Raw genomic sequence first — 15170 nt, forward strand, 5'->3', positions numbered from 1 at the left:
ATGGGTTATTACCTTGTATAATCTCTTATACTGATTGATTTCCATAATTTATAAAGCTAGGTTTTCTGTCACCATTTTTACAGATTTAGATTCCATCCCTTCACAGTCAGAAACCTTCTAGTTCCAGTGTACATTTATTCATAGCCAGTTTATTCCCATTTTCTCTGTGCAAGCACTTTTGCAGTTTCAATGGCTCTTTCAGGATCCAGATGTTTTGTTTTGGCAGCCTTGTGGTTGGGGCTAGTGTTATCTCAACCTAAGATCTGTTCTAAAAAGGCAGCTTCATGCAAACCAGCCTCAAAAATACTCTATTTATCTACAGGTGATGCATTTGGCACTAACTTGTTTTGAAGAATATGGCGAGCTTCCATGCAGTGTCTTTGAGTAACCTCCTGAAACTGAGCAGGCAACATTGGCAGGCCTCGGGAAAGCAGTTCTTGAGTGCGAACAAACCTTAGGTGACTGTAGCTATGGAAGTAAAACAAACAGGAGATGTTTTATGGAATTCTGCTTAAAAGAAACCCATGAAATATAGTCAGAAGATTCATATGAATTTGACTGATGGTATCACTTCATTGCTAAGCTGTCCAGCAAGCTCACTTCTAATGTTTTGGGGGTTTCTTGCTATTGGAAAACACAAAAGTATTCACAAATTTCATGTTGTACTTGCTACATTTAAAATTGTTATATTTGTTTGCTGAAATGATTATAATTTTCTGCTCTTTTCCTAGATTCATGTATCTAGGAATTAAAGAACATTAAAAAATTACATTTGCTGCTTCTGTTCCATATTAATAGTAGTAATGACTATTCCATGGGGGAAAGAAAAATAATTCTGTAGCATAAAAGAGCTGAAATTCTTGCAAATGTTGCTTAAATGCAAAAACAATTCTCAGGATACTAACTACCAAATTTAACTTTGTAACATTCAAAGGTCCCCAGACCAACTTCCAACTACAGACACTTGAAAGAGAATAAATTTTAAGAGTTAATTTTGTTATCTTCAGGAATCAAGATGAGAATTCCAAATCAGTTACTTGAGCACAGAATCTTAATTTAGGGATAACATCTTTTAAAGAAGGGAATCATCTTTTCATATCACAAGGTTATACATTCTTCAGTATGGACCTGTAAAACATTGTTTGCATTCAGAGTATGCTGGGAGAAATCATATTATATTAAGACCCTTAAAGGCTCAGGAAAAAAAAATCCTCTAGAAAACAGAGCAGATTTTGCCACTTTCTACTGGCTCCCCCAGAATCTCCATGGAATACATAAAGAAGTCAGCAGAGGCCCTCTCTAAGCAAGCCATAAAAATTTACTAATATCCAATGACCAACACATCTTACTCAGAAAACCAGAGCTGTTGTAAAGTGAGCATCACTGGATTCACTATGAACAGATTCTTTTCATTCCAACTTTTCATTGCTTTGTAAGATTTGTGCCATGGGATGGGTGCACGAACAACTCTCAGGGGAAAAGGGCGTGGGGTGGATCCAATGGACAATCTCTCCCTCTCTTCTGGATCCAACAAGATGTAATCAACTGCAACAAATTATACATATCATGGTGAAGCTGCATGTATAGTCAAAACCTGCATATGAAAACTCAGTATCTCTGTAGAGATACTCACAGAATGCTGGACATTTACAACTTATACATTGTCATATAGTTACTTGCACAGTTTTCAGATGAAGTAAAGCCCAATAACCAAATTATCTGTTTACTGTAACATTATTTCAGAAAAAGAAAACAAGAACTGCCCCTGGTTGTAAAAATACGAGCAGGATAAACAGCTTTTATTCTGTCTTTCCAGATGAAGCATATTTATTTCGTGCTACAGTTCCTTGTCCATAAACCAGAAGTGGAAATATCTCCCTTTCTGGGATGATTTTTAGAAGGCTTCTTAAATGTTTGTGAAACAACAGATGTTACAAATCACCTGTTGCATCTAGGAAGGACATGACATTCAAAGGGCTGATCTATATTTATTATATTCTCTGATAACTACTGCAGTTCTGCTGGCTGCAGAGGAATTCTCCATAGGTGCTAAGACCAGAAACTGGACTTGCCTTCAAAATGCAATAGATGTCAACATACTTTGAATTGCTAAGACATTCTGGGTCTTACCAGTGGCTTTCATGATGCTGATGATGTAGTCTGCTTTAATCTCTTCTTTTAAACTTGCAAGTAAATTCTTCAAGTTTGGGTTTGCAAGAAGGAGAGGTGGAATATGCTCTAAAATTACATTCATCACCTCTTTATCCAGAGGTATCACCATGTCATCCCGTACTTCTTTATGTATGTAGTGACAGTACCGCTAAAAAATTATGTTAAAATATTATGCTTATTGTATTAATTTCCTGACAGATATTTAATTACTATAACCTATTTTTAGCTTTCCTATCACAAGATTTACAACACTTCCTATCCTATTTACAATACTTCCCAACTATTTTGATGTAAGCATACATACCCATAGGACTGAGTGTAGGGTATTAAACTACTGATCTCTGAAGTACCAGCCAACAATGTGAGAGGTGAAGAATGAGGGAAGATATTTCTACTTGTAAACCCATTAGAACAAAAATCAGACCAAGTAGCTAGCAAGAGAAACAAGGGCAAAGTTGACAATATTTAACATCAGTTTGCTAAACTGAGTATTTGTAACTTCTAAACATCATGCACTGCCTTCTTTCCTCAATAAAAGAGAATTTAGAGTAAAGAATTTTAGAGACATATATTGCTGCCAGTTCTATCTTAAAGGAAATTATACAAATACCTCTATTTCATTTGCTGAAGGTGTCTTTTCTTGTTCACTTATCTCCTTCTCAATTAAGTGCATGACAACAAATTGTTCTTCTGGGGTCAATGGTTGGTTGTCTGTATAACATAATTCTGGAATATGAGCAGGTGCATGCAGTGGAGTGGGATTCCAACTGCCTGATGATATTGGTGTACTTGTGAAAAAAAAAAAAAAGAAAAAAAAAATAATTTAGGGAATACAGAAGCAGTCATAAACCACTTACACTGCACTGAGGACAAGTATGACCTATGACATGTTTCAATTACTCACAAAAAAACTCCCAGTAAAATTGTGAATTGTGTAACAGACCATGCTAGTTTAACAAAAGTAACAAAATCCTGTGTAACTTAAACCTTAAAACTGCACTTATCACTCAGACAGACAGTATCTTATGAGCAATTCTACCAGAGCCAGACCTAGTAGCACTATTAGGTTGCCCAAGATTTCCACCTATTTTTAGGTGGAGCAAACGTAACAAAATCTTAACAATCTGAGCCAAAAGGTCAACTGGCTCATTTGCATAAAAACTGCCCTACAGACTTTTTTTTGTGATTATATACTATCCTCTATAGGGCCTTCATCCACACTGCTCAGGATGAACGAGAGGCAGCCAGCAAGCTGTCACCTACTTGATTTACTTCACATTTTCAAGTGCTTAATTGAAGGGAATTTAAATATTCCTTTTGTCTTTTTTATAGTTCTTGTCACCATGTTATCCTAGCAAGGAGTAAGAAAGTTACTGTCATAGCACTTCCAGAGAGGACTATTTCTTTGTTTTACAGATGAAGAATACAAAGAAGAGAAAAAGAAATATTCGGTACTGCAGAGACCCCAACTTGCAGCACCTCTAGGAGCACTACAGAGCATTTAAACATTCACAGCAAAACTAAGAGACTTCATTTCTACAGTCTTCATCTCTTTTAACTCCAGTCTGCATTCTCAAATTAGCCATCATGAAAGGAAAATCTTCAGCATGCCCAAGACTGAAATTTCTCCAGCTACAAAAAAGCAGTTAAAGGTGCTCACTTGGTGCACCCAAGAAGTTCAGTTTTGATGCACATTTGCTTTTTTTCAGAGGCATATTATTTTATGCCTGGATGCTTAACATAGCATCCAAGTAAAAAGAAATTTAGATATCTAGACTGATTGTAATAATCTGTATTTTTATAATATTACAGTACATTACCTATCAAAATTCAATTGAACTTTCTGTTTAAGTTGAAACTTTTTCTTGGCAGGGTCAAATTCTTTCCAATCTTTAAGCAGCAGTTAAGAAAACCACACATGGTAATATTTTTCAAATAAGATTATTGCAGATTGGTGAAAAACAAAGCTTAGTCAATTAATCAGACAATGAAGTAACAGAAAAATACAGTGTCACAGAGAAGCCTTTAGTTTTATCTTAGCATTTAGCAAGACATAAACATCATGTGTTAAATAATATTTCTGATTCTGGGCCTATAAAATAGCTTCAGGCTTCAGAACTTACTTACTTCCCTACACAAACCATATTTTCTTTACTGATATTTTCTATTTTGAATCTAAAAGCACTTCTGAAAGATGTATATTTCCACCAAATAATTGCATATGACCTTTTGGAGGGATGATTCTAATTAATCAGAAACTGGTTTTACCTTTAATAAAGTTATGCATGCTTTTGGAGATTGGTCTATACTGGCCCTGAGGTGATTAGCTTGGAAGAGTCTATTAGGGATAAGTGATTTTTTCAGCGATGATGCCTTAACAGATAAGTGATTAGAAAAAAAAAAAAGAAGGAAAGCTACTCTTATGAACACATTCAAATATGGATACACAGTGAAGATGTCTGCTGTGCTGCACCCTGTGATGTCCCTCTTACAGACGAGGACTTTATTTTGCGCACGTTTTTCATGGTCAGATCCCGCGCAGTCAGAGAATAATTATTGGCTATGGAGTCACTTGGGCCTCGGCAGAAACGCTGTTCCTTGAACGGAGCTGCCAAGGTCCATGACATTTGTTGCATCAAAGGAGGGTAATAGGTACTCTCAAGGACAAGCTGAAATTGAAAAAAAAAAACAAACCCAAAAACATTTTTACAATAGCACAGTAATTTAAAGTCTTCTTGGAGCTAGACGAGGGTTAAAAACAACTAGCAGGAAGAGCAAGTACACAGGTCTGATGTAGAGTCATTTAATCACAGATCTATTTTTAGATCCCAATGTTCCACACATTTAAGAATAATTTTACACAATGCTGCAGTAAGAGTATTTGTGCATTTTCTTGCACAATAGAGATCTTTTTCACATGAGAAGGTAGTAATACATTATCTAGTACTCTCTACTCTCCCACATATCCATCTTGTTGCTTCTCTCTTTACATTTGCTTAAATTTAGAAAATTTTTATTCCTCAAGCTTTTTTTAATGACATGTCTACTTTTAACACTCAATCTTTTTAACAGTTGAACAGTAATACAAGCTAACAAATTCAGCTCTCATCTTTGTCTCTCTGTCACATCAATACAGGATTCATAATAGATTTCTTCAGTCTGTTCATTCCATGTTTCCCTCGCTGACCTGGTATCTACTGACTGGCTTGTCATCAGTCCTGATGTCTAAATTTTAATGAGACTGCTCACAGTCATAAGGGATATGGGATCAAGAAGTGTGTTTGTTATCAAGACACCCTCAAGAGAAAAGACATACATAAGACAGAATCATGAATGTCCTTCATACCATGATTCTTAAAGTATCTGACAATCTGACTTAGCAATTTAAATATCTTTACTTCTTCTGCCTAAGGCTTGGCAATATATGAAGCCTAAATTGTACATCAATGTATAACCTGACACAAGCAGAGGGGACACACACCTGATCCAGTTCTGAAGCTGCACCTGAAGTTGATGCAGGGAGGGGCGACACCTCCGGTAATTGGTTTGGATTCATCATATTGCTCACAGAATCATCTTCTGACTAGAGAGAAATGAACAACAACTTCAAAGACATTTATGAAATATACTGTTTCAAAAAAAGATTCAGTCAGAAAAAACAGAGACTCAGTTTTCATTGAAAATTACCTATTGCAACTTTTCTAATTTTAAGGAAATACATCCTGTGGAGAAGGCTCCTCAGCAAAACAAGTTTCAGATTGCACTATTCTTTGTTGTCATTTGAAAAAGCTTCTAACCACCAATAAATAGAATATTGAAAAAGCAATCAACATTTTTACATCACTAAAACCAATTCTAATTGTTTTAAATATTTTCAGTTACATCAAAAACTCTACTCTGGGTGGAGTTTGTAATGGTATAAACGCTGGATATTAAAATACTAAAGGGTAAAGTGTACCAGATTGGTGGATTGACAGTGAAACAGTCCAGGCTGTGTGAGCTACAGAACAGGAATGTAGGGCATTACTGGGAATCAAAAAAACACACTTGATTTTTTCATGGCTATAATGACCCAGTTTCAAAAGAAGCTATATTCCCAGGATATCACTGGAAGAACAGATTTTTCACTAGGAGTCTGCAAAGTGTTTTAATACAAATATTGGAACACTTAATATGTGTTAGGACAATGGTGCACCTCATGCAGGTGGGCTTCCAGAACTCCATATGAAGTTCTCTATGCACTTAAGGCAACATGAACTGTTCTTGATTAATGACTAAAGGATTGGGCCTTAGGGTAGTTTATGAGGAGTTTTGTTCATTCCTACAGGTACAAGAGTTATGAAGGAAGCAAGTGTTCATGGTAAAGCAACTCTTTATTCATATGCCACCTTTCAAAAAGCTAAATATTTGAGCAAAACAAGCCTTAATAAGAAGTATTTTATTCAACAAGTACTTAAGTCTTCAAATAAGAGTTCTTACAATATCAATACAATCTTACAATATCAAAACAAAAGCCGCCGGTAATGGCCAATTTAATCTGAAGGTTTGAAAAAGCTCTTGATCTTTCATGTTCACCGCAGAAAGAACTTACCCTGAGGCTCCTCCCGCTCTCCGTTGGCTCCATTTTGCTTTAATTTTTCGTTTGCTTAGTAGTTTTTGGTTCTCCTCCTCCTCAATATAAGCATCCTTGTTGTTACAGGCACTAGAAAAGAATTAGAGATTAGTTTCAGTTACTACACAAGGTGTCAAGAAGAAAAATCTCTCCCACAGCTCTCTTCTTCCTTGTTTACAACACCACGCTTTCTTCCCCTCCAAACCACACACTTTTTCTCCATTCCTCTTGAAGCTGACTTCAATCTTTTTCTCTCCAGACATCTTTCAAGCAAGATATTTTCCATCCTGCTCTTTCTAGTGTATCCAAAACCAATTTCCTCCCACTGCCTGTTCTCTTCTCATGTCCCAGGAACTTTGGGCCCACAGTTGTCATTTCTGGCAAATGGAAACCCACACATTAATTGCCACAAGAAACAAGCACCCGTCAACAGGAATGGGAAAACAGAGAGAGATGCCCAGCACATCTTACACATCCACAGCATGCAAGAGTAAGCAGGGGAAGTTCAGGTATTACCTGCAGAAGCCCTTGTTACCAGCCCCTCTGCCTGTTCTAGCTTGGTGAACTTCAGTTCCCTGCTTTGTTTCCCCGGTTACAGCATCGGTGGTGCTTGGAGACAGGAATTCCCTTGTCCCTCCCTTCCCCAGGCAAAGCCAGGCCCTTTCAGTGCAGTGTTGTGCCAAGCTAAGGTCAGGGAGATTGCTTGAGAACCAATGAGCAACTGTACAGGTTAATTTTACCCCCACAAGCTACTAAAAACATAGTCTGAGGTCTATGATATTCTGACAGTTGCAGAAAAACACTGCACACAGCACAGGAGCTTCCAGAACAATAAAAGCAATAAAAACCCAACTCTCTTAGGAAGAACTGGGAAAAAAATATTAAAGATTCAAAATCTTGAACCTAAACACCTCCAAGATTTTTCTACCCTTCAGAGTCCCTGAAGATCTGCAGACAGACAGCAGATGGAATGCTTGGACTCCCAATTCCTCTAAGTCTGCTTGTAGGCATTTGCCTCCCACTCACAGTTGTCACTATGTCCTGAAAGAGCCCTTCAAAATTTCTTCAAAAATGAGTTGCTACTCTCCAGCATGAAACCTAGTGCAGTCTCCTTAGACCAACACTGAGCAGAGGCATGGTATGTGTTCTGCCAACACAGCAAGCCTGACATACTAACTTAAACACCTTCTCCACATCGTTGGATGTTATTTTTCATCCCAATTTCTCAGAATTAAATAGCTGATATCCCTGATTTAACAGCACTTGTTTTCCTTATATCTTGACCAAAAACTGATAAAAATTGATTATTGTTCCTGTGTGGCCATTCATGGAAATCCTGCCATAAACTAAGATGCTCTTTTAACTCAAGCCAGCACCATGGGGCACAGAACCAGTGCTGCAAATGCTGGAGCTGGCAATTGTTCTCCTCGTGTGTGTGGTAACTCTAAGTAACTTCACTGTTGGTTTGCAACAGGAGTATTTTCCTGCGTAGTTGAGTTGATGTTGGCAGCAGACAAGCTCAATTAAGCAACAGTATAGTAACTACTGGTATTCTGCACACAAGCACGCATATGCATATATATGTATGCCTTTTGAAGTTAAATTACTTGTGCTGCTTGGGAAACATTAAAAATAGGGGGTTTACACAGAGATTATGTGGGAATTTTTAGAAGAATTATGCATAGCAAGCAAAAAAAAACCTACAAAGATGTATGAGACTACCTCCAAAACTGCAGCTACAGTATGTTTAAAACCCAGACATAAATCTAAAGTCTCCAACACAATTCTAAACTCAGTGGAGGCATGAAACTTTACAGTGCCATTCTCACTGGATTATGTCGCACTATGATTCTAGCAGTTAGTGCTACCCTATGTTCTCTTTAAAAAATTACATAGAAGCAACAAATTGAAATATAATTTTATGTGTACTAGGTACTAGGTATTTTATGTGTACTATGGTACTAGGAATACCAATACACTATGTACTATCTTGCTGAAAATCCAGCTGCATTTTTAAAGTAATTATTCCCCACGTGGAGCATCTCCCAAAGCACGGGGGGCCACGCCCAACACCTATGGGAGACAGCAGATCTGGGTGGAAAAGCGTGAGAAGTAACATCTGGGGCTGGGGGTACTCCGTACACTGAACCGGGCACCTCCCAGCGCTCGGAGCCGTGAGGCGGGAACCGAACGCCCCTCAGCCGCACCCCGGGGGCCGGGCGTGCCTCAGCTCGCCCTGCGCTTCTCCCAGGGAGGAGAAGCTGCTCGGCTGCCACATACATCCTCATTTTCTAGGCTTAAGTCGAAAGTGCTTGAAGCTGCGTGTTTTAAAACCACACAAAACACTGTGATGCTGCCTGAGGGTGCCCAGACCCGAAAGGCAGAGATTCCCGGGAGGAGAAAGACAGGACGTGAGGGGTGACACGGAAGGGCGCAAAAGGGAGATAAAAAACACCTAAAAACCCAGGCGGTGATTAGCCGCTTCTTCGCTAAAAAAAAAAAAACAACAAACCACTTCGTTGCCTTTGCCTCGCTACGTGTGACTCTGCCCGGCCCTCTGCCCTCCTCAGGTTCTCCAGGCTCCCGGCCCTGCCCGCCTCACCGCCGGGGGAGGAGACAGCGGCGGGCGGGAGGGCGGCAGCGGTTTCCCTCAGCCCCGGCAGGCCCAGCCCGGGCCGCGCTGGGCGTCGCATTCGGAAAGCGAGCGGCCCAGAGGGGCTGCGGCCCGGGGGGCAGCAGCTGCAGGTGAGAGGGACGGTCGGGGCTCAGCGGCGAGCGAGGAGGGGAGCGGAGCCACCCCGCTCCGCCTGGCCCGGGACAGGGCCTCTCAGCCCTGGTCGCCTCTCGGTCCCAGCGGGAGCGCGGGTGTCTGCAGCGCTGCGCAGCCCCGCGGTAGCCGTGCCCCCCTTACCTCCCTCGGCTTAGGTGGGCACTGCCCCCCAGCCCGCCGCTACGGGGTCTCCCAGCGGTCCCCTCAGCCCAGCGCGGCCTGCGCCCACCCCGCCTCGTTCCCGCAGCGCGGCTCTGTGCGGAGACCCGCGCTATGCCCCAGCGCTACGGATCGGAGGAGAGGCCGAGGTGGCGGCCCGGTCGCTGCCTTTGAGCTACCGTTGCCGGGCACCCGCGGTGAGGGCAACGGCCCCGTTGCGGTGTGGCAGCAACGGCACAAGGGGGATGGGCATGGGGCGCCGGAGCTCGGTTTTGAGTGAGGGGTGAAGGCGGAGGGTGGTGGTGAGGGGGACATAGGGGTCTAGGGGAGCTGCCCGGCTCCGGGAGCGGGTTGTCGGCGGGGTGGTTGAGCTGAGAGTCCCCGCGGAGCTGCTGGCGGGAGCAAGAAGTCAAACACTGCCCTATGAAAATACGATGTAAACAGAGAGGGACCATGTGTGCAGGCTGAGAATAAAATAGTAAAATTGACCCGGTGACTGGTTCCATTTACATGCAGAAACTGCATCTTTTAATCTTCCCCTGGTAAAAGTCTCCCTCGTTACAGCAGATTAAATTTTCGTAGGGGAAGGGAGAGTTTTGATCTGATGTTGCCTTTAGACTGTTGGGATTGCCTTAGCTCAGAACATTTGAAAGCATTTTGTCTTTACAGGCAGTGTTTTGAAGTTATTTTGAACATGAGGCTACTCAAAAGAGGTCACATTAATGTGTTACAGGCCTCCAGCAACCGTAGCAATAAATTGTTTGTGGGGCTAGTTAGAATTGACCTTTTTACTGATATTTCAACCCCTCAACCCGTAAATACGGGATTAATGTTATAAAGCAAGGACGTTAGAGCCATTGCATCTTGGTGTTTGGTTTTGGGAATTCCAGAAGAGCTTCCAGGTATAAGCCCCCTGCATTTTGTTAACATCTGAAATCTTCATTCTCCATTTTTGCAAAAAAATATTTCACTTTCTCAAACTATGTTCCTGAGCCTGTTACTAATTAAAACTTTAATTTTAAGGAAAGTTGGAAGGCTGAGTGAGAACTGGCTGTTCAGAAGATTCATGATTGTGACTGAGGATTACAACATGTCTAAAGAAATGCAAGAGCTACAGAAGCAATGGCACTCTGTGATGGAGGCCATCCACAGCAATGCAAATGTGGGTTTGGATTATAATTCCATATAAATATATTCCTTTAACTCTCAGAATATCATACTCCAATTTTTTAAAATGCAATTTCAAAGTATTTTTTTTTTTAACAGATAGTTCTTGAGACTAAAATCATAGCTGTTGAAGCTGCACTGACATCTGTGCAACAAAATGATTTGTTTTCATGTTTGTGCAAGAATGGGACTGGGAAGTCCAATTGTACCAATAGCAGACAGATTTATTTGCATTGCAGTTGCCTAAATTTGCAGTGTAGCCCTCATGCTTTTGAAAAAAGAGGCAACAGCTGCCCTCTGCAGACTTGACCTTTAAAATTATGTGTGATGCGATAAAAACCTGAATTTCTTTTCTTTCATCCACAGGTTGTTGCATTTATGAATTCTCGTGTTGGACAATACTTAGATGATCGTCCTTTTGTTGCCTTATCCCTCCTGATGTTTCTTGCAGTGTCTGCTATTCCTGTGGCATTTTTCCTGATTTTTGTTGTTACAACAGCCATAATGGCCTGCATTGGTGTGATAGTTATGGAAGGTACTGTATGCATGCATGTACTTACCTATTTATGACATCTTTTCCTTTTTGATTCATTCTTATAGAGTTTCCAGTTCAAGCAATTGAAGATTTCTGCCTGTAGTTCTCAGGTCTCAGCAGTAGTGAAACTCCTAATACAAGAACAGTAATCTGATTAACTGTAGTCAGAAGTCCTGTTTCCTTTTCTAATCTCAACCACCAGGATACAGCTAAACCAATTATCTTGAGCACCTATGGCTTTTACAGTGGCTAGCTATTTTTTTGTAGGCTATTTTCTCAAATGGTTTGAAATGGGTTGTGGTAGAATGTCAGCTCTTTAACGTGCTTGTATAGAAACCTGTTTAAATAACAAAACTGATTTTCTTTTATTAGGTGTTGTAATAGCCATAGGTGGCATAGCCCTGCTTTGTGTGCTGTGTGGCCTGGGTGCACTTTCACTGGGAGTTTCTGGAGTTTTGAGTCTTTGTTACATTGTTCTGTCAACTCTGGTCAACTACTGGTGTGCTTCAAGGTGAGTATTTATGTTGTGATCCCTGTTTGGATTTCAAGCTCTGCCACCTGTACTGTTCCATCTATTCTAAGTGCTGCTTTGTTAAACAAATGTTTCTTGAATGCCAGAGCATCTTTGGCCACCCTAGTGGCTTAATGTCTAGTCTTGAACATATATTTTAATGAGTTAATACATGCCTGCTCTCTTATTTAGTAAAAAGGAAATGTAAAATCTTTAAATGTGCATGTGCTAACACAACACAAGGTAAAGCAATAACATACAACTTTGCCTCACTCAAAATATCTGTTATTATAAATGTCATTAAAGCACACTACTAATGAACCTTTTGGTTCTTTCTGCATGATGACCCAGTTATCACTGTTTACCAGCATTTGCAGCCTAATGGGCCAAAATTAGCTGTAGATTTGGAATAAGCAGAGGGGTACTGAAAAGGAACAGTGTGGCCAAAACAGGCATTACCTGTTTTGCTGGCTGCTGCTGCACACATGCTGCTTGTGCTCCAGCCTTGGAGGTCCATGTCAGTCAGCACTGCCTTACCCCTACTTCTACCCAGCATCTGCCTGGGAGCAGGAGGCAAAAGTTGGCACTGCTGGGGTGCTTAAAAATCTACAAGGCAAGGAACAGTGATAGTCACTTAAGTACAGGGAAGAACAAGAAGAAAAAATTACAGCTGCTCCCTCCTAGACTTTTTCAGTTTGCTCCTTTATCACATCTGCTTCTTGCACACCTCTCAAGGACACAGAACTGCCTGTAATATCAGAATGATAAAGCCACAGTGCCAGGTCCAGTGAGTCTGCATTTGTTCCAGGACTCTCTGTCACTCCCCCAGGGCACACTGCTAGGTCCATAACACTGCCCACCAGTTCCTGAAAGTTCATTTTTTCCCATAGCAACCCAGCCTGCAGACTCAGTCTTTCTGACTTACATCTTTGACATCCGCTCTTTTTATGTTCCTGTATCTTTTGAGAGAAGCTCTGATAGGATGGCTGTGGATGTTCCAGGAGTCTCAGACAAGTTTACATCTCATATTGCTCATCTTGTTTGAGCAAAAGGTTAAAAGACAGTAGCCTTATGGAAAAATAGACTGTTAAACCATCCTTTTCTCCTGTATACAGGGGTGAGATAAGGAAGCAAGACGTTAATGGAAGTTTGCCACAGAAGAGTGCATCTGTTGTGAATCTTTCTGCCAGTAATGGAAAGAATGAATAAGTGGGTTTCTCCCTGCTTCCTTCATAAGCAAATAACTGTGCTACTCCGACCTTTGCAGTGTCATTGTTTACTCCTTTAGGATTCAACCTTTATGCACTCCTTATGGGAATGGAAAAAAATAATATCACACATTATCACTGTAAAACTAGCATTAAGAATAACCATTAAGCAGCAATGCATTGCAATATTAAGTCTATGTGCATGATGGAATGTTCCAGAGTTTGTTAAAGAGATGTAGTAATAACAGGTACTGTTAAGTCAGTGACAGGTAAAGGAAAGGGTGAATGGGTATTTGACTTCCCACTTGTAACTGGAGTTCTGAATGTGCTATCTTTTGAGATTTGTATGCAGCAATTGGTCATTTTGATACAAAAGTGTCAAAGCTCAGAACACCAGAAGTGTGTTTTGAATGTTGAAAAACATTTTTAAGCCCCAACAGCCTTTGAGAAAACAGTATAGAGCATTAGCATGGTACACTGATACTATAAGAGGAAAACTGGGTAATGTAATTGTGTAAGTTTTTCCCTCCCTTTAGTTGTTGCATTAGTCTGAGGAGGTATTTTCCTTCATTGCCTCATCATGTTGGTGTGCAATTAGGTCTTGCATTGTCACATTTGTTTAGGTATTTAAATTGCTTGTTTTGCTTCTCAGTTGTAACTTCTTGTATTTTATTTAAACTTCTTTTTCATTTTTGGAGATGTTACAATATTTCTAAGCATTAAGACTCTAACTTTATTAGTTTAATAAAGTGGTTTGGTTAACAAGGTTGTCTTGTTTTTTCATAATTTAAGTTTGCTTTCTTAGGTGCTTCAAAGCTTTATCCTGACTAGATTTTTAAAAAATTTCCACTTGATAGTAGCATACAACTGGCCCCAGGGGAAAATAAAGAAAACAGGAAAAACACTTTACTTTTAAGAAAAGCTGGTGCTGTAATACTATTCACATGACATACAGCGTGGAGAAACCCACAAGATGTAACAGAGATTTAACAAAATGTCCTGGTTTGGGCCAGGATAGAGGTGATTTTCTGTCTTGTACTTTTGCTTTTAGCTAAGTCTCTTGTAAGTACACAAATCAAAACATAAATAACAAATATACATACATAAATGTACATTTGGGTTTGGTTTTCACCTTGCTGTTACCCTCACTTCATGATCAAATCTGCAGCTGCCAAATACAGCAGAGCTCTGCCAGTTTACAGCAGCTATGGGTTACTGTGTCTGGGGAACAGAAAGCTGTTCTTAATAATTGTGCAGTGCTGCCCTGGGATGCTTATCACACCTGGTAGGTAAGACAACCTAAAAGCAAAATTCATCAGTGCATTCACTGGACTGCAAAAAACCTGAAAAATATTGGTGTTTTCAAATGAAGAGATTCCAGCTTGGCAGCATGCAGGAGACATTGAGGCAAATGAGGTGTTTTGCACCATCTGGTAAATGGAATACATTACCCCCTGTGCAAATGGACTGGCACCTGCTTGTAAGAACTGTGAAGTACTGAAATAACTTGGTGCTAGAAATCTTTACAGCTAGCAAAAAATAAGCCTTGAAATGGGAACTCAGTCATTACAGAATCCTTCCTGCCTTTCACTAGACTCTTGGCCTTCATCATCAGAACAGTTTGAGTCTAGTCTTACTTTCCAAAACTTATTTTTCTAGATGTTAATGCCTTCCATGTAGGAGTTTACTGGCTGCTTATAACAAACTAATGATTATGATGAAATTATGATGAAAATATGGTAGAGATCAGTGTGACCTGATTATAAGTCATCACCTCATTTAATATTTCCAGTGTTTTGGCTGTTTTACATACCCAGTTGCTGTTATTTCAAACACACCTTGAATATAAACCCCTTGTTTATCTCCTGTTCTATCAGCTTGCCTGAAATGAAACATCTATAACCCTTCTTTACTGTGCTTGAGACCTCAAAACAAAGTGGAGAAGGTACTTTGCAGGGGGAAAGTAAAGATGCTTTTTATCAACTATGCAGCAATTTACCAGGCATTGCCAGAAATTAACAGATTTCTAGCTCCTG

General features: G+C 40.2%; 2 protein-coding genes across 5 annotated transcripts in view; one reads left to right on the top strand and one right to left on the bottom strand.

Moving 5' to 3' along the window:
* DNAH3 (dynein axonemal heavy chain 3) overlaps positions 1-9912 on the bottom strand; it is a 52940-nt gene extending 43028 nt beyond the window's left edge. The window contains exons 1-9 of one of the 2 annotated variants that reach the window (XM_071760579.1): positions 9696-9912; positions 6764-6874; positions 5654-5755; positions 4619-4841; positions 3993-4062; positions 2783-2960; positions 2131-2320; positions 1350-1545; positions 343-468 (exon numbers count right to left, since the gene is read on the bottom strand). In XM_071760579.1, coding sequence (XP_071616680.1) covers positions 343-468; positions 1350-1545; positions 2131-2320; positions 2783-2960; positions 3993-4062; positions 4619-4841; positions 5654-5755; positions 6764-6796 — 1118 coding nt within the window. In that variant the 5' untranslated portion in view covers positions 6797-6874; positions 9696-9912. Of the gene's footprint in view, positions 1-342; positions 469-1349; positions 1546-2130; positions 2321-2782; positions 2961-3992; positions 4063-4618; positions 4842-5653; positions 5756-6763; positions 6875-7300; positions 7358-9695 lie in introns of those variants that run through there. The other variant, XM_071760580.1, reaches the window with a different exon arrangement.
* LDAF1 (lipid droplet assembly factor 1) lies at positions 9391-13899 on the top strand. 3 transcript variants are annotated; one of them, XM_071760582.1, is made up of 5 exons: positions 9391-9529; positions 10737-10875; positions 11247-11415; positions 11788-11926; positions 13042-13899. In XM_071760582.1, exons 2-5 carry the CDS (start codon positions 10780-10782, stop codon positions 13133-13135), a joined length of 498 nt encoding a protein of 165 aa, XP_071616683.1. In that variant the 5' UTR covers positions 9391-9529; positions 10737-10779; the 3' UTR covers positions 13136-13899. The 3 variants fall into 3 exon arrangements, with proteins under 3 accessions (XP_071616683.1, XP_071616685.1, XP_071616684.1); XM_071760584.1 differs by having other exon boundaries at positions 10742-10875; XM_071760583.1 differs by lacking the exon at positions 9391-9529 and adding an exon at positions 9789-9910.
* Positions 13900-15170: the final 1271 nt, after the last annotated feature.

This window comes from Heliangelus exortis, chromosome 17, assembly GCF_036169615.1.
Source record: "Heliangelus exortis chromosome 17, bHelExo1.hap1, whole genome shotgun sequence".
Lineage (NCBI taxonomy): Eukaryota > Metazoa > Chordata > Aves > Apodiformes > Trochilidae > Heliangelus > Heliangelus exortis.